General features: G+C 38.7%; 1 protein-coding gene across 13 annotated transcripts in view; it reads right to left on the reverse strand.

Annotated features, from left to right (window-relative positions):
• Positions 1–1,070: 1,070 nt before the first annotated feature.
• The window catches only part of vsig10l (V-set and immunoglobulin domain containing 10 like), a 31,330-nt gene continuing 12,822 nt past the window's right edge, over positions 1,071–19,578 (reverse strand). For 4 of the 13 annotated variants that reach the window (XM_068214261.2, XM_073926771.1, XM_073926770.1 and 1 more), the window contains 10 exons: positions 18,921–19,193; positions 16,428–16,694; positions 14,105–14,347; positions 9,467–9,745; positions 7,111–7,203; positions 5,920–6,123; positions 3,798–3,902; positions 2,983–3,017; positions 2,824–2,907; positions 1,071–1,854 (listed from right to left, as the gene is read on the reverse strand). In XM_068214261.2, the coding sequence (XP_068070362.1) occupies positions 1,792–1,854; positions 2,824–2,907; positions 2,983–3,017; positions 3,798–3,902; positions 5,920–6,123; positions 7,111–7,203; positions 9,467–9,745; positions 14,105–14,347; positions 16,428–16,694; positions 18,921–19,193 (1,646 nt within the window). In that variant the 3' untranslated portion in view covers positions 1,071–1,791. Of the gene's footprint in view, positions 1,855–2,823; positions 2,908–2,982; positions 3,018–3,797; positions 3,903–5,919; positions 6,124–7,089; positions 7,204–9,466; positions 9,746–10,772; positions 12,108–12,686; positions 14,423–16,289; positions 16,695–18,920; positions 19,194–19,578 lie in introns of those variants that run through there. The other 9 variants (XR_012392568.1, XR_012392570.1, XR_012392569.1 and 6 more) reach the window with 4 other exon arrangements.

Raw genomic sequence — 19,578 nt, forward strand, 5'->3', positions numbered from 1 at the left:
GCTGATCTGCATGCAAGGTCAAAAAACACTTTCATTGTCTTATAAAATGCATTTATTTTTACCTAACTATCCCAGCGACTCCCATATGAATCGTTCAGTGATTCAATTGTTCCCAAATCCCTCCTTAGCGCGAAGCTAATCTGCGCTGATGGACCGATGACAGTCTGTTGCAAATGGTCGACAGTGTTCAGCACGAGACAGAGCGAAATGCCTGCTACGGCTTATCAACAGTATTGAAGTAGTCAGAGTGTATAGTGTATGTGTGAGCATACCTGCCGACACTCCTGTTTTTCCTGGGAGTCTCCCGTATTTCCGACTTGTCTCCACCCATTTTGTTATTTATTCCTCCCGTAAACTCCTGTAATCCCAACCACCTCCACCCGCCAGCATTTTGGTACAGTCTGTGAAACCCCCGGGTCGCCAACATTGGTATGGGATCCGATCGCAGAGGCCGCCCGAAACATGCTTCATAGTAGTTACTAACACCACAGTAAACAGTACCCGGTTCTCAACAGTGTTATTCAGACATCTCACCCCTGAACCTAAGCACCCCCAAGTCGTAGCTCTCTCTCTCAATACGTAGCTCTGGCGACATAGATCACAATTTCCAGAAATATATACAACGCAGGCTCATTCTGAACACGTTGGCCCCGTGGACATTTCTGGAGACCGCGAAATACGTCCTGGGAGGTACATATTATTGCAGTTTTTGCGAATCCGCAAGAGGCCGATGTGTGCGCTTTTTCGCATCTCAAATGTCCCTCGTCGAGTGCTGTATGCACTCGCGCTGTTCTCGCATAAACCCACCGAAGGCCGCTGTCGAGTGACCGTCTGTCTGACTGGCTGAATGATTGACTGGCAACCAGCCAATCGGCTAACCCACTCTCCTCCTTCCCTAAACCCAACCAGTTTTACCGATTGACCTGCCCGCCGGCTAGCTTCCCCAAACCCAACCGGTGATTTATAAAAGCCGTCCAGAAAAAGAAAAAGCCCTCGTCTGATTTTTTTACCACGTTTTTGGATTTTACCACATCCTCCCCCTGTTATAAACTTGTTGATTTTATTTTTGGACCTGATTTCTGGAACCACTTTTCCCTGGACTCAAACCCGGTCGTTATCGTCGTGGTCAGCTCCTTCTCTGCGTCTTAAGTCCGCCGATGTGCACGACGAGCTAACCGGACAAACTGGTTGGGGCGGGAAAGCCCTCCACACGGAGGGTCAAGGGGTCAGCCAATAAGCGCGAAAAAGGAGTTTCATCACACGTAGCGTTCGCTTAAAAAATTAAATGCAGCCATACGTACCTCCGGCTACATAATTCGCGGCCTCCAGAAATTACTGCGGGACTACGTTTTCAGAATGAGCCTGGGTTGAATATATACGGGCGGTAAGGGTTTTCACAATGACATGAGGAAGTCAGTGGTTACACGTTTCCAACTTTCCTCAAATTATCTTCTTTTGTGTTCAACAGAAGAAAGAAACTCATATAGGTTTAAAACAAGAGTGAATAAATGACAGAATTGACATTTTTGGGTGAACTGTCTCTTTAATGTCACGTTAAAATATAAAGCATATCATTATTTTCATGACAGATAAAAATACAGCCTTATGCCTTTCACTACATCCGTGGTTAATATGTAGCACAGCTTTATTATCTAAAATATTTGTTTGTTTCTTTTGAGTGGAAGTTCCCCAAACAGAACGTGCAACACATAATTTGTCAAAACCAAAAATTGAAATAAACGCATTGGATGATTATAGGATACATGCTTGTGGTGTACCAGTCCATCAGATTCAGACAGCGGTGGTCATTCGCACAGACGAGTCCACTGAAGACACAGGATCGGCTCGTTCAGGCTGAAAAATGTGACAAAACGCAGTAAAAAATTACAGTTTAAACCATTTATGCTTTATCAACTAATAGTTTTGGTCTTATTCTGAAATGCAGAAGTGATTGTTTTAGAGAGAAAGAGAGATATCACTTTTCGACAGTCGTCAACATTTCAAATAGATCATCACCTTTCAGCAAAGTTGCCCAAAAACTATTGAACAAAACCCATTGTGGTCTTAGGACAACTTTTTTGATCCACTTCAATTGTTGACTAATGTATAATATATAATAACTGTATAATATATATTAATGTTGTGCGGTTTATTTATAAACTAATTTCGAGAGGATCACATGCTTATGATCAACACGGCTGGTACCACATTAGCTGCATAATCTGCCCTATTTGATTACGGACGCATTATAAATAACCAGAGCTTTTCACTCCAGAAGTTACCCCGCCCCCCTCCACCCCTACTTGCCACCCTTTTTTCAGATAGGGCGGCACGGCGGCCCAGTGGTTAGCACTGTTGCCTCACAGTAAGAACACCGCTACTCCAACCTCCTATCGGGCCGGTTGGGATTTCTGTGCAAAGTTTTCATGTTCTTGTCGTTTTTGCTTGGGTTTCATCTGGGTTCCCTCGTATCCTCCCACTGTCCAAAAACATACACCATGCAAATTCGACTAATCCATCAACCTAAGATAACCTTAGTTTACACTTCACACAACGTCAAGCAGGGGAGTTCTCGAGACCTACCTGAGCTCGAACTACCCTCTCGCCCTTCTACCGGGAGGGAGCCCCGGGTTCGAGGATATTACGAGCTCAGGGCTCTCTCTCAGGACAGCATGCCAATTACGCTTTACTGATCATCAGCTAGGTGTGATCTCTTGAAAGAAAATATGTTACCCAAATTAATGTGTTTGTGCACAGTTGATGAATAAAGCTCATTCTGATGAACACAAAAGATCCATTATGACTCTGAGTCTGAATCTTTACCTGCTGGAGTCTGTCATCTGCTGGGGTTTTTAATCTTGCTCTCAGGAGATTATGAGGATTGAGAGCCGATTGAGAGACGACAACCTGAAGACAGGAGAAAAATACCTTAGCGTAGATGAAGAGCAGCCTTTAGTATCTGACAAAAGAGTCCACTTTTACCTTCTCCACGGCTCTGGAGACTGGATATCTTCGGTCTGATGGAGGAAAATTAAATGAATTTATTTGATTAGATTCATTCATTCATTCATTGTCCTTCGGTTAAGTCTCTTTATTATTCAGGGGCCGCCACAGCGGAATGAACCACCAACTTATCCAGCATATGTTTTACCTAGCTGATGCCCTTTCAGCTGCAACCCAGTACTGGAAAACATCCATACACACTCATTAACACACATACACTACGGACAGTTTAGTTTATTCAATTCACCTAAAGCGCATGTCTTTGGACCTGCGAAGCACCCAGAGGAAACCCATGCCAACACAGGGAGAACATGCAAACTCCACACAGAAATGCCAACTGGCCCAGTCGGAACTTGAACCAGTGATCTTCTTGCTGTGAGGCAACAGTGCTAACCACTGAACTGCTTTAATCATTTAATTTTTTAATTCATTAATTAATTTTAATTTATTAAAAATTAAATAATTATGAATAAATTCATTAAATGCAACGCATAGCTGTGATTAAAAGGGAGTACAAATTTCTAATTTTCTCAGTTTAAGGTGAACAATTAAAATAATTAAAAGGAGTAAGTAAATAAATAAATAAATTAATTAATTAATTAATTAATTAATTAATACTGAAGTTAAATCATTTGTTTTTTTCCAACCAACTCTCATATTCTGTAAAAATGCTCTAAATAGGAATATTTTCATTTGAACATATTTGAACAAAAACATGCCGTCAGTTTTTCTCAATCACATCCCTATTAAATCTAGTAAATCCACAGAAACTGAGACATTTCAAGCAGTCTCACCTTGAGTCGCACAGTAGATGAAGCCGATAAGGATGAAGAGCAGAAGCAGACCACAGGGGATTCCAGCAGATAAAGCAGCGACGGCAGCAACACTAAGTTCAGCAGCTGAAAATACACACACATACAAGCATCACAGGACTGCACGAAAGCTGATTTAATTAAGGGCTCACATTTTTGCCCTTTTTACAAGATGTAAATTAAGTCACCAGAATGTATCTGTAACGATTCAAGTCAAAATACCCATCAGATCATTTATTATACCCTGTTATGTCAATTTTTGCGTGAGAGGGAATTGTAGCTGCTTTGTGCCTGTGTCTTTAAATGCAAATGAGCTGGTTCTCCCGCTCACTCTCGGAACATTAACGTTCAGAGAAGGATAACCAGGGTCAGATGTATAAACACTGCAAATAACAACTTAGACACGCAAGCGAGTTTAACACATTGTGATCACTTTATTCATCCCCTTGTGGCAAATATGACAGGATGCCCACAAAACGGGTAATTACAGCTGTATAGTTGTGTAGATCCATTATAGCATTATATCCATTAAGTTACTGTACAAAATAAACCCGATTTAACGTCCACAAACTGCGACTCTGTTTTGTGATTAAAGCATCCTCAGTCATAGTTGTGTACACTATGCAGCTGTGCTGATTCAAGAGTTTATGAATTACATAGCTCAAAAATTGACATATAAAAATAGTCCCACTGCTAAGGATCTGATAGCTCCACCCTAAAAGACTTACAACCCCACCCTAAAGCACTGATAGCTCAGCCCTAAAGAACTCGTAGCCCCGCCATAAATTACTGATAGCTCCACTTTAAAAGACTGATAGTCCCTCCCTAAATAACTGATAGCTCTGCCATTAATGACTGACTGACATATAAAAGTAGTCCCTCCATAAAGGACTGATACCTGTGCCCTAAAAGACTTATAGCTCCTTCTTAAATTAATTATAACCCCACCCTAAAGGACTGATAGTTCCACCCTTAATGATTTCTAGTCCTGTCCTAATAAAGTAATAGCCCCGCCCTAAAAAATTCCAGCCCCTCCCTAAATGACTGATAGCTCTGCCTTAAATGAGTTCTAGTCCCGGCCCAAAGGAGTGATAGCCCCGCCCTAAAGAAATTCCAGCCCCTCTCTAAAGCAGTGGTTCTCAAAGTGGGGGTGGGGACCCCCTGGGGGGTCGCGGGACAATGACAAGGGGTCGCTTGGTGATTTCCAAAATTTAAATAAATTTTATTCAACTATTTGAATTGTCATATTTTATTCATAACCCACAGAAGATTAATAGTTGTGTCAAAGAAACAACAACATACAAACAAAAATCAGCCATCAGATTTAAATTTTTATATTAAAATGTAAATAAATTAATAAATGATTAAAAAAAAACATTATATGTTGCATTTATGTGTTGTCATTATGCTCATGTTTATATGGGCCTATAGTTGTGTCTGCAACGTTTATATATATATTTACATTATAACCACTTTGAAAAATGGGGGTCGCGAGTTACTGACATTGTTATTTTGGGGGTCGCGGGCTAAAAAGTTTGGGAAACCCCTGCTCTAAAGGACTGATAGCTCTTCCCTAAATGACTTCTAGTCCTGGCCCAAAGGAGTGATAGCCCCACCCTTAGGATTTTCAACCCCTCCTAAAAGGACTGATAGCTTCGACATAAAGGACTTCCAGCTCCTCCCTGAAGGACTGATAGCTCCGCCCTAAATGACTTCTAGCCCCGCCAAAAAGGACTTCCAGCCTCCCCCTAAAGGACTGAAAGCAACGTCCCAAAGAACTGATGGCTCTGCCCTAAAGAACTTCTAACCCCTCCCTAAAGGACTTCTAGCTTATCCCTAAAGGACTTCTAGCTCCTCCTTAAAGGACTAATAGTTCCACCCTAAAAACTGATAGCTCCGCCCTTAAAAAAAACTGATAGCCATTGCCTAAATGACTCATAAATAAGTCATTCAATCTATTAAAATCTGTCTGAAATGCTTTTCTTAAGATTCATGTCTAGTTTCAAAGTATTTTCAAAGTACATCCAGCACTTTTATCTCAGACCATTTTCCCTTCCATAATATGAGCCTGTTTTAGCTTGTTAAGATTTTTGATTGACGTCACCTGGCCCGATGCGATGGTTCTCCGACTGTTCTCCTGCAGTTCTGCCGGCTTTAGGGATGATTCTGAAATAGTATGTGGATTTAGGGTCGAGTGCAGAGATGCCTGCGCTTCTGCTGAACGCCGGCATTATCTGTATAGTGTGGAAATCTGCTGTGTTCACATCGGGCTGAGAAAACTCTGGACCTTTCATCTGGATGTCAAAGCCTTTCAATGTAAAATGCACATCTTTAATACACAGCTTAATATTGATACAGTTTCTATTTACATTATATTTTTGTAGTCAAATGTTTTTATTGGTTTTAACCTCATTTCATTTAAAATGTTTCATTAGTTAATGTATTTATTGTTAATAACAGTATTTTCATTAACTAAGGTTAGGAATAAATATTGTAATAAATTAATTGTTCATTGTTTGCTGATGTTAGTAAATGCATTAACTAACATTAATTATTACAACCTTATTGTAAAGGTTTTTATGTTTATTTGCTTGGTTTTAATAATAACATTTTTACAAAATGTATTTATTATAATACATTTTTTATCTTCTACCGTCACAGCGGAATGAACCACCAACATATCCAGCATGCTTTACTCAGAGGATGCCCTTCCAGCTGCAACCCATCACTGGGAAACATCCATGCACAGTCATTCACACACATACTCTACCGCCAATTTAGCTTACCCAATTCATCTATACCGCATGTGTTTGGACTGTGGGGGAAACCGGAGCACCCGGAGGAAACCCATGCCAACACGGGGAGAACATGCAAACTCCATACAGGAATACCAACTTAACCAGCGGGGGCTCGAACCAGAAACCTTTTTGCTGTGAGGCAATTGTGCTACCCACTGCACAGCTGGAAGGGCATCTGCTGCATAAAACATATGCTGAATAAGTTGGCGGTTCATTCCACTGTGGAGACCCCAGATTAATAAAGGGACTAAGCCGTAAAGAAAACGAATGAATGAATGAATAATATTAAAAATAATTCCAGAAGTAGCAAACAATACAAATAAATTCAGTTTCAGCTTAGTTCAGGTTCAGATGGACTGGATCTTTCATTTGTATATCAAAGCCTTTCAAAGTGAAATGAGCATTTTAAATCCCCACTGAATATGACAAACGTTTAATTTTTGATTCATAAGTAAAGCTTGAATGGTATCACTTACTGTATGCTCATTGTCCTGTACCTGTAATAACAGAGGTGAGAGGAACATCCCATGTAAGAGTAACTTCTGTACCATCCTCATTTGACAAAACACTTGAGTTGGAGATTTGAGGACCTTAAAAAAAAAAAAAAAAAAAAAAAAAAAGAGATATTCAGAGAAGAATTGCAGTTTTTTTTTTCCTGTTATTTGAAGCTGCATTTTCATCATCATTTCTCCAGTCTTTAGTGTAACATGATACTACAGGAATCATTTTAATATGCAGAATTTTTGCTCCAATTCAATTTATTTTATCTTTATTTTTATAGCACTTTTACACTGTAAAATGTGTCAAAGCAGCTTCACATAGAAGTTCTAGTAAATTGAAACTGTGTAAGTCTAGTTTACAGAGTTGAAGTTCAGTTTAGCTCAGTTTAGTGTGGTTTAATTTTCACTTCTGAAAGTCCAAACATTGAAGAGTTTAATCTTCTTTTTTACTATTATCAGTGTTTAAAATGGCTTCATATTTTTGGACCAATTTTTTTATCCTTTTTTCAGTAATGTTAATAAATAAATGTAAATAACCACATAATTAATTGAAATAAATAAATAAATAAATAAATAAAAATAAAATATTAGTGCTGGCAAAAGATTTGTCATGATTAATCACATCTAAAATAGAAGATTATATATACATTTATTATGAATATGTAATGCACACACATACATAAAAACAAAACTAAAACTTTTTTTGAAAAAAATTATAAGTGTAAATATAAAACAAATCAATTAATATAATCAAAATTCTACACACAATACCCCATAATGACAATGTGAATTCAGATTTTATGAAATTGTTGCAAATTTATTAAAAATAAAAAACCTGGACAATCACATGTGCATCAGTATTCACAGCCTTTGCCCTGAAGCTGTAAATTGAGCTCAGGTACATTCTTTTTTCACTGATCATTATTGAGATAATTCAGCAGCTTCATTGGAGTTCACCTGTGGTCAATTCAGTTGATTGGACATGTTTGAAAAGGTATACATCTGTCTATATAAGCTCCCAGGGTTGACAGTGCATGTCAAATCATAAACCAAGCATGAAGACAAAGGAATTGTGTGTAGTTACAGAAAAACTGCTGCTCTGAAAGTTCCAATGAGCACAGCGGCCTCCATCATCCTTAAGCAGAAGATGTTCTGAACCACCAGGACTCTTCCTAGAGCTGGCCGGCCATCTAAGTGATCGGGGGAGAAGGGCCTTAGTCAGGGAGGTGATCAATAACCCGATGGTCACTCTGTCTAAGCTCCAGCATTCTTCTGTGGAGAGAGGAGAACCTTACAGAAGAACAACCATCTGTGCAACAATCCACCAATCAGGCCTGTATGGTAGAGTGGCCAGAAGGAAACCACTCCCCGCCTGGAATTTGCCAAAAGGCATCTGAAGGACTCTCAGACTATAAGAAACTAAATTCTTTGGTCTGATGAGACTCAAATTGAACTCTTTAGAGTGAATGCCAGGCGTTACGTTTGGAGAATAGCAGGCAGCGCTCATCGCCAGGCTAATACCATCCCTACAGTAAAGCATGGTGGTGAGGAACTGCAGGAACTGGAAGACTAGTCAGGATAGAGGGAAATATGAATGCAGCAATGCACAGAGACATCCTGAATGAAGACCTGCTTCAGAGTGCTCTTGACCTCAGACTGGGGCGATGGTTCATCTTCCAGCAGCACAATGACTCAAGCACACCGCCAAAATATCAATGGAGTGGCTTCACAACAGCCCCGAGAATGTCCTTGAGTGGCCCAGCCAGAGCCCAGACCTAAATCCTATTGAACATCTCTGGAGAGATCTGAAAATAGCTGTACACTGTCGCTTTACATCCAACCTGATAGAGCTTGAGAGGTACTGCAAAGAGGAATGGGCAAAAATTGGGCAAAGACAGGTGTGCCAAGCTTGTGGCATCATACTCAAAAACACTTGATGCGTGAAGGTGCATCAACAAAGTATTACGCAAAGGCTGTGAATACTGATGTACATGTGATTTTTCAGGTTTTTTATTTTTTATAAATTTGCAACAATTTCAAAAACTATTTTCTTTTTTTACATTGTCATTATGGAGGATTGTGTGAAGAATTTGAGGAAATAAATAAATTTAATACATTTTGGAATAAGGCTGTAACATAACAAATGTGGAAAAAGTGAAGCGCCATGAATACTTTCCGAATGCACTGAATAATATAAACAGTACACACGCATATATTACGTGAAAACAAACTTTTACTTTAAATTATATTTTGATTTGATTTTATATTTTGCTCAGCACTAATATTTTTATATCTAACATCCGGAAGTCTAAAACAACTAATTATACCTCATAAGACTAAAACAGACCCATACCAGTCAGTGTGGTGTGCAGAGTTTTGTTTCCAAGAGGGTTGACAGCAGAGCAGGTGTAGGTGTCCAGGTCTGCAGAAGAGGCATTAAAATCCCGAATCCTGAGCTGAGTTGTGTTTGTGCTGATCTGGTATTTGTGGTCATTCTGCAGGCGCTCTCCGCTCTTCATCCAGAACACAAGAGCTTCAGGTGTGGCTTCAGGAGAGCAGACCATCAGAACCATCATCTGATCATCTGCACTCACACTGGTGGAAACTACCGCCAGAAAATCCACAGGAGCAGCTGCAACATAACCAGATCACATTCATTTGTAACACTTAATGTAATATACAAAAGCATTTTCAGTATTGTGGATGTGACATTTGCAGTAAAAACTCAAAATATAAATACACAGGTTAAATGTATGTTAATATTATACTGAAACATGATTCTATATTGTCCAAAATATCTGTTCTGGGATCAGAAAATTATCAATCTGCAAACATTTTTGTATATTTTATATGAGAAAAAATACATGCACTTTGGATGTGACCGAAAAGCTTTACAGTATACAACATACTTTGTAGAAATTCTGTGAATTAAACTGCACGACCCAAAAGATACAACACTAATCAAAAGGATAAGAGTTGTTTTACTATAGGACAAACGTGATTGATTTTATTTTATTGCACATTTTTGCATTTATGAGGAAAAAGCTTGGTTATGGGTGTGACGGATGTGAAATTTCCACTTGAGTAAATCAAATATAATTGTTTGAAAACACTGACAGAGACATTTTTGAGAATGTTTAAAGTACTGTAAATGCTTGTGTTACGCCCCGTGTGGCTCGGAGGATGAAAAAGGGCTTAACATAATTATGACAACCCAATATTTAAGGAATTCCTCTGAGATAGCTGCTTTGAATCAACACAGACAACGACGTGGCAAAAAAAACTGGTTCGCTTTATTACAATAAAGATAAAGAAGTGAATATTTAAATCACCCAAAGTATATTTACAAATATGTACAATAAAACAAAATACAAATGCAAAAAGTAAACAAAAATACCTGATGGAGGGAAGGAGAATAAGCGGTGCCAAATCAAAGAAAATAACAAATTAAACACCCGCTAACTAATCCCTCCCCCACCTCTAAATAACTAAAGAGAAATATGTAAATAAGAAAAAAAAACATTTTCAGGGTCACACGCCCCTTACTCAACTGCACTGACTGGAACAAACATACATATATGGTAGCACCCGCCTCTAACCTAGTGGAATAACAAAAAAAATCTACTACGTGTGTGTAAAATTTAAGTCACGTGACATACTTCCCTTCACTTCCCTCTAGGTATTTTTAAATCACAAAAACTTTCTTTAAAGCGAACCCGAGCACAAGATAGGCACCAAAAGTTACAAAACCACAGCAGCAACAAACAATATGGATCCCCCTCTCATCAGGGCTGAGTCATCACTGGAGCGTTTAAATAACACCCATCCTCTTCTGATTGGTCCACTCGGGAGAACTCTGCCAACCAATCGGAACACCTAGATTTTAGAGGTATAGGAGACAGCAAATAGAAACAGAGAGGGGAGGAGGGAACAACAGAGCAACACCCCCAGGCATGTAACAGCTTGCTTAACCAAAAAAATGTGCAAAGGGTTTCTTAATTTTGCTGAATTTTTTTTTTTTTTATGGCAAGGTAGACATTTGCACGGAATTGCTCATAAATGCACTTCACTGCACATTGATTTGCGTATTTCCAGATTTTTATCATACTTTGGTAAAAAAAAAAATTAAGCATTTAGAACAGGGGTTCACCAATCTCGGTCCTAGAGGGCCGGTGTCTTGCAGATTTTAGCTCCAACCTTAATCAAACACACCTGAACAAGCTAATCAAGGTCTTACCAGGTATACTTGAAACATCCAGGCAGGTGTGTTGAGGCAAGTTGAAGCTAAACCTTGCAAGGACACCGGCCCTCCAGGACCAGGATTGGTGACCCCTGATTTAGAATGTCCATTTTTTACCTCAACGCACTATTGACCTTATTCTAATATGCAGAAGTGCACTTGTTTTCTCGATTGTTTAGAACTTCCGATTCAGTCGCCTATGGGAGAAATGACTAGGAATAATAAACGGCAGAAAACGGCCAAACTACTTGCTCTACAAACAAATTTTTGCATGACTATACAGACCAAGTAATAATATAATATAATAAGGAAATATCTGTTTGCAACATCAAACAGCGAAACGAGCAGTTTTTAATGTCTAAAAATGAATGGAAGTGAATGAGACCGGAAGTCTTGACCCAAAAAGATTCAAATGGCAGCTCCCGCTCGTCAGCGAACAATAAGGTGAATACTGGCTAAAAAAGGTAATAAGTGTATTTGCTTAATATTTGTAGCCTACAGGCAATGCTTCTCGCCTTATATTGTGTCTTTTCTAAAACATTCATTTATTAATTTTGCTTTGGCTTAGGGTCTTATTTATTAGGGGTTGCCACAGTGGAATGAATTGCAACTATTCCAGCATGTGTTTATGCAGCGGATGCCCTTCCAGACGCAACCCAGTACTGGGAAACACCTATACACTCCAAACTTTCATTTACACACACGCACAGCCAACTTTGTTTTCCCCAATTCACCTATGACGCATGTGTTTGGACTGTGGGGGAAACCGAAGCACGCAGAGGAAACCCACGCCAACACGGGAAGAACATGGAAATTCCACACAGAAATGCCAACTGACCCAGCCGGGTCTCGAACCAGTAACCTTCTTGCTGTAAGACAACTGTGCTCACCACTGAGCTACCATGCTGCCCCTTTCTAAAACTTACAGTGGAAAAAGCATGGTAAACACAAGAAACAACCAAACAAATGTATAACTTAATTTAGCACAAGGCATTACATGCAGTAACTGTGGTGACTAGATATTTTTCAAGACATTTCTATAGAGCTTAAAGTGACATTTAAAGGTTTAACTAGGTTAATTAGGTTAACTAGGCAGGTTAGGGTAATTAAAGCTAAAAGGGGCTAATAACTTTGACCTTAAAATGGTGTTTAAAAGGCAACGCAGTGGCGCAGTAGGTAGTGCTCTCGCCTCACAAAAAGAAGGTTACTGGGTTGCTGGTTCGAGCTTCGGCTGGGTCAGTTCAGTTGGCATTTCTGTGTGGAGTTTACATGTTCTCCCTGCATTTGCATGGGTTTCTTCCGGCTGCATCGGTTTCCCCCACAGTCCAAAGACATGCGGTACAGGTGAATTGGGTATGCTAAATTGTCCATGTGTGTGTGAATGAGTGTGTGTATGGATGTTTCCCAGTGATGGGTTGCAGCTGGAAGGGCATCTGCTGCGTAAAGTCTATGATTAAAGCGCCACCCAGGGGTCAAAAGCTGCAGGCGCACTTTGCAAATGTTACCACTGCATAACCAACTGTCTCATACACTATTAATGAATTCAGAATAAAATAATGAAAGTATTTAACTGTAATATGAACTTTATTTCACTGTACAGTTGTGCAATATGTTACTGCATTTTAAAGATGCATTGTGTGCATTGTTGTATCTTGTATGGTAAAGATTTGTATGTTCTAAACACACATACAGCAAAATAAACGGTGATGTAAACGAAAATACAGTACTTTTGCTGTAATTGATTTACAGTAAGTTACTGGTAACGTGTAGGACTTTCCGCGCATTTTGTGACAGGATAGTCTATACCACAGGTGTCAAACTCAGTTCCAAAACGGCCGCAGCTCTGCACAGTTTAGTTCCAACCCTAATTAAACACACCTGATCAAACTAATTGAGTCCTTCAGGCTTGTTTGAAACCTACAGGTAAGTGTGTTGGAGCAGGGTTGGAACTAAACTGTGCAGGGCTTCTGCCCTCCAGGAATTGAGTTTGACACCCCTGGTCTATACACACATGGCTTTCTGATACTATTGATACACCTAATAAGTGCATCTAAGCTACCAAGAAATGCAGAGGAATTTTTTCTTCTCCAATACGTCATGCGGTATCAAACATTCCATTAAAACTAAACTCTTCCAGCAGTTCCTCGCATCCAGTATCTCATTTGTCATGGGGGGCATGCATGAAATGTTCCAGAATGAAAGTGAAAGTGCCAAATTGCAGTTAAAGTCCACAAATTATTAATTAGGCAAATAATTAGATTACTAATGTTCATGTAAACATAGGCACTGTCTGTCTCCCATGCCTCCGTGTGTTATTTTGGGGGTTCATGGCCCTTTAATAAACTGCCAGTGTATTGTGTGGTATTTTACAGACCTATTATTGTTATACAGTAGGGGAACATCAGCAACAATCAAGAATACATGATTACTGAATATGCTGTCATGGCTTTCCCATCAAAAATGTCATTATAATGGGAGTTAAAGGGGGGGAAAACAGTCACAAACATAACAACAGGGTAGTAAATGTGCCCAGAGTGTATTGTTGATATATTTTTTCAAAGCATTTTCCCTAAATATGTGTCAAAATAAGATTTGTCACCAAAATTACAAATAAAGTAATGGTCAAATTAAGACTCAAAATCCCCTCAGAGTGGATAAAAGCATCCTAGACAGCACATAAAGATTATTAAAAAAGGTTTCTGATTGGAAAATGTTTTTAAAGTGCCAGCAGAAGAACAGAGCATGACTTACAGGGAAAGACACTGCAGTGTGTGCTTCTGAGCGGATGTTCAGCTGTGCAGATGATTTCTTGTCTGTTTAATTTGTGGATGTCCTGCACAGTGATGCTGTAATCTCCCTCTCCACCTGCATCGCTCAGGCTGGGGAAAGACACTCGCGCTGCCGGAGCGCCCCCTGGCCAAACACAGAGGAACTGCAGTGCTGCTCCTCCAGGCACCGTCTGAACCGAACACTGCGGGGCGCCGCTGGGAGACTCTGACAGGGGAAAACACTTTATTAAAGCGCGACTTATCTTTATTATTCCAGGTAAAGTCCTTCTTATCAATATTCCTATGTGTCCATTCATCTCGACAGTTTAATTGGTCACACAAATACATAAATATATCAGTGAATGAGCTGTGAACAAACCTAATTTTACTCACTTTAAAATAGAAATAAGTCATTACCTATGCACGATAAAAGAAACAAAAAATACCAAAGCAAAATGAACTGTTAATTATTTTAAAGCCATATTTTTTTTTCTCTCTTCTTACATTGTACTTGATTGGATGTTAATATAATGTTGTTATTGCCCTTGTATGTTCTTTGTTCTAAAATTGCAATAAAAAAAGAAAAAAAGTGCGACTACTGGCATTTTATGAAATAAAAGATTGTTTTGACATAAGATATGTGTGTATTACCGTACATGTAACGAAACTATAAAAACGTTTTTAGCATATATATTTAAAATCATTTATAATTTACATATACAGTGCTTAGCATAATTGAGTACACCCCATTTTGATAATTAATATTTTTATCCATTTCTCAGTGAATATACCTCATATGTTTTAGTGCATTTGAACAAAACAGATTGATAGATTGACAGAAAGAACCTTTAAATTCATGCAAAATATACAAACTACATATATTCAACAAAACTGTATACATTTTTTTGTTTCTTTTAAATTTTGCTCTATTTACATTTTTTATTTAATATGTTTCTCTATCATATAAATTTGGGCGTACTAATTAGGGACAGTTATTTTGTTAGATTATCTCCAGATTTGGCTTCAGTACAGACTAATCTACTGTATGCACAAATATAATTTTATAAAGCTGCCTATAGAAAATATTCATTAAAATAAGAGATTTGTGAGGGGTGTACTTATATATTTGACCATTGTATATGCAATAATATATATATATATATATATATATATATATATATATATATATATATATATATATATATAATGTGGCATGGTTGTTGGTGCCAGATGGGCTGGTCTGAGTATTTCAGAAACTGCTGATCTACTGGGATTTTCACGCACAACCATCTCTAGGGTTTACAGAGAATAATCCAAAAAAGAGAAAATATCCAGTAAGCAGCAGTTCTGTCGGAGCAAATGCCTTGTTGATGCCAGAGGAGAATGGCCAGACTGATTACAGCTGATAGAAAGGCAACAGTAACTCAAATAAGCACTCGTTACAACCAAGGTCTGCAGAAGAGCATCTCTGAACACACAACAGGTAGAACCTTGAGGCGGATGGGCTACAGCAGCAGAAGACCACACCTGGTCACTCCTGTCAGCTAAGAACAGGAAACTGAGGCTACAATTCACACAGGCTCACCAAAATTGGACAATAGAAGATTGGAGAAACGTTGCCTGCTCTGATGAGTCTCGATTTCTGCTGCGACATTGGTCGGGTCAGAATTTGGCGTCAACAACATGAAAGCATGGATCCATACTGCCTTGAATAAACGGTTCAGACTGGTAGTGTAATGGTGTGGGGGATATTTTCTTGGCACACTTTGGGCCCATCACTATCAATTGAGCATCATGTCAACGCCACAGCCAACCTGAGTATTGTCTCTTTATGACCACAGTGTCTTTGAGATTTGAGTTCACTGTATTCAAATGGCCTCCATAGCCACCAGGACTCAATCCAATAGAGCACCTTTGGGATGTGGTGGAACTGAAGATTTGCATCAAGGATGTGCAGTCGACTAATTTGCAGCATCTGTGTGATGCTATCATGTCAATATGGAGCAAAATCTCTGAGGAATATTTCCAGTACCTTGTTAAATCTATGCCACGAAGATTTAAAGCAGTTCTGAAGGCAAAAGTGGGTACAACCCGATACCAGTAAGATATACCTAATAAAGTGGCCAGTGAGTGTATATTTAATGACATGAACTAACAATAAAAAATACTTTAACATTAAAGTCATTAGCTAAACATTAATCAATACAACCAAATTGTAAAGTGTTACCAAATATTTTATGCACAACATCCTAACATGCTGTATATGTATATTTTACCCATATTAAATCACCATAGCAAACTCGTACCATAGACGATCACAGTGATGTTTCTCTGGAGTGCTGCATTAGTTCTGCTGTTGATCATCAGGCAGGTGTAAACGCCGCTTTGATTGGTCTTTACATCAGTGAGACTGACTGTTCCTGGTGAAAACGCAGGAATGGATTCACCATTGAAAGTCCATGTGTTTGAAGGAGCTGGCTCGCCGTCGGCCTGACAGGAGAGGAACAGAGACTCTCCCGAAACAAAGACAGCTTTTGTAGGACTGACCTTGAGAAGTGGCATATCAGGTCCATCTAAGAGCAGAGAGGGAAAATAAGCTGTAGGAAATTAAATGGGCTACTGGAGGGAAAGGAAAAGCTTTTTGAAGGCATTCTGTCTGAGCTATTGAAACACATGGGGGATTTCAAATATTAGTTCAGCAAAAAATTATACAAATTAGCTAAAAATGTAATGACCGTTATGACCCCCAAAAAATTAGATGTTTTTGTTTTTATCAGAACAGCTGTGGAAACATTTAGAATTTAAAAAAAAATTATTTACACCTTGCAATTCTGGTTTTATACCCTGTAATTCTGAATTTACATGTTGCCGTTTTTATTTCTTCTTATTTGTATTTTTAAATTCTAATTCTAAATCTTTCAATAGAGTTTACATCTCCCCATTTTACATCTCTCAATTCCCGAATTTACATCACAAAATTCTTGAATTAATATACAATTTTTTTTTTTATATAAATCTCGCAATTTGGAATTTACATTTCACAGATCTTGAGTTTAAGTTAAGTAATATTAAACTGTAGAATTAAAAATTTACATCTGGCAATTTTGACTTTACATGTCAAAATTCTTTAAATGACATATTACATCATACATATTCATTTCACAATTACAAATTAATTTACATCTCTTTAAATTAACATCTTGAAATTATGAATATTAATGTCAAAATTCTGTAAATTACATCTCGCAATTCTGAATATTCATCTCACAATTCTTGAATTCAGATCTCGCAATAATAAATTCACATCTCGCATTTCTTGAATTAACATCTTAAAATTATGAATTTACATTTCGCAAATCTTGAGTTAAAATTAAGTAATATTACATCCCAGAATTCAAAATTTACTTTACATTAATGAACTTTACATGTCAAAATTCTTAAAATTACATCTCGCAATTCTGAATATTCATCTCACAATTATAAATTCGCATCTCGCATTTCTTGAATTAAAATCTTAAAATTATGTATTTACATTTCGCAAATCTTGAGTTAATGTTAAGTCATATTACATCCCAGAATTCAAAATTTACATTTTGCAATTTTGACTTTACATGTCAAAATTCTTTAATTTACATCTCGCAATTCTAAATATTTAATTTACAATTACCAATTAATTTACATCTCTTCAAATTATAATTCCTCCTGGATTGGTTGAACCTAGGAACCAGGAGGAACAATGTGTTTTTTTGTTCAGGCCGTTCTACACTGGATCAGCTCTATACCCTCACCAGGGTGCTCGAGGGTTCATAGTGGTCTGCCCAACCAGTCCACATGTGTATTGTGGACTTGGAGAAGGCATTCAACCGTGTCCCTCATGGCATTCTGTGGAGGGTGCTGTGGGAGTATGGGGTCAGCGGCGCTCTGTTAAGGGCTGTCACTGTATGAACAGAGTAGGAGTCTGGTTCGCATTGCCGACAATAAGTCAGACTTGTTTCCAGTGCATGTTGGACTCCAGCAGGGCTGCCCTTTATCACCAATTCTGTTCATAATTTTTATGGACAAAATTTCAAAGTGCAGCCTTTGGCTGGAGGGGGACGATAGGATTTCATCTCTGTTATTCGCAGACGATGTTGTTCTGTTGGCTTCATCGAACATGGACCTTCAGAGTGCACTGGGGTGGTTTGCTGCCGAGTGTGACGCAGCTGGGATGAGAATCAGCACCTACAAGTCTGAGGCAATGGTGCTCCACCGGAAAAAGGTGGTTTCCCATCTCCAGGTTGGAGCTGAGCTGAAAGGCAAAGCTCTCGATTTAACGGTCAATCTAAGTTCCTACTCTCACCTATGGACATGAGCTTTGGGTCATGCTCGACAGGACAAGATCTCGGATATAAGCAGCCGAAATAAGTTTCCTTCACAGGTTGGCAGGGCACACCCTTATAGATAGAGTGAGGAGCTCTGACACCCGGGAGGAGCTCGGAGTAGATCCGCTGCTCCTCCACATCAAGAGAAGTCAGCTGAGGTGGCTTCCTGGATGCCTACCTAGGGGGGTGTTTCAGGCATGTCCCACTGGGAGGCCTCGGGGAAGACCCAGGGCACCAACACGGGAAGAACATACAAACTTCACACAGAAATGCCAACTGAACCAGCCGAGGCTCGAACAAGAGACCTTCTTGCTGTGAGGCAACAGTGACACCCACTGCGCCACTCCTCTGCTGATAATCATTTTAAATAATCATGATAACAAGGATCTGTTCCTTTAAATAAACACAGTGGTCATAAACACTGACATAAATACTCACACAGAACGGTGATGTTTCTGTGATGATCCTCAGAGCTGAACGGGTTGGTTAATAATACAGTGTATCGGCCCGTATCGTTCCTGCTGGGCTGCTTTATCGTCAGTCTCTTCCCGCTGATGGAATAATGAGATCCATCTTTTATCTGGAGCCCATTAAAAAGCCACTGGACTTCTTTGGCCTCTCCTTGAATTGTGCTGTAATATAAACTGAACTTCACTTCACCCTCAATGGCGTCGTCTGAGTCAGTGTGAAGGGAGACATTCATGATGAGATCTATTGAGAAAGAGAAGTAAAAGATATGAGATTCATAACAGTGCATGGTCAATCACATTTTACTATTACTGAAGTCAAATACAGTCAATAAATGCTCATAAGCATGTCACAAAATAATTAGTAAACAGCTAAATTAGTGCCTAATGACTGTAAAGTGATAGCTCTGTAAACAATCACTTCACAATTAGCTTAATTTTCCAATGGATGTATGATTTTAACTAATATTTATTTATTTATTTTTTTAAATACATCAATAAACAATTAGACACATAATTGCACACAAAATAACTATTTTAGCTACATATATCACACATAGTGGAACATAATAATTTAATTTTTTATATAAAAAATGAGAATTAAATTGTTTTAATTAAACACTTTTTTG

This window comes from Danio rerio, chromosome 16 (assembly GCF_049306965.1).
Source record: "Danio rerio strain Tuebingen ecotype United States chromosome 16, GRCz12tu, whole genome shotgun sequence".
NCBI classification, from domain to species: Eukaryota; Metazoa; Chordata; class Actinopteri; order Cypriniformes; family Danionidae; genus Danio; species Danio rerio.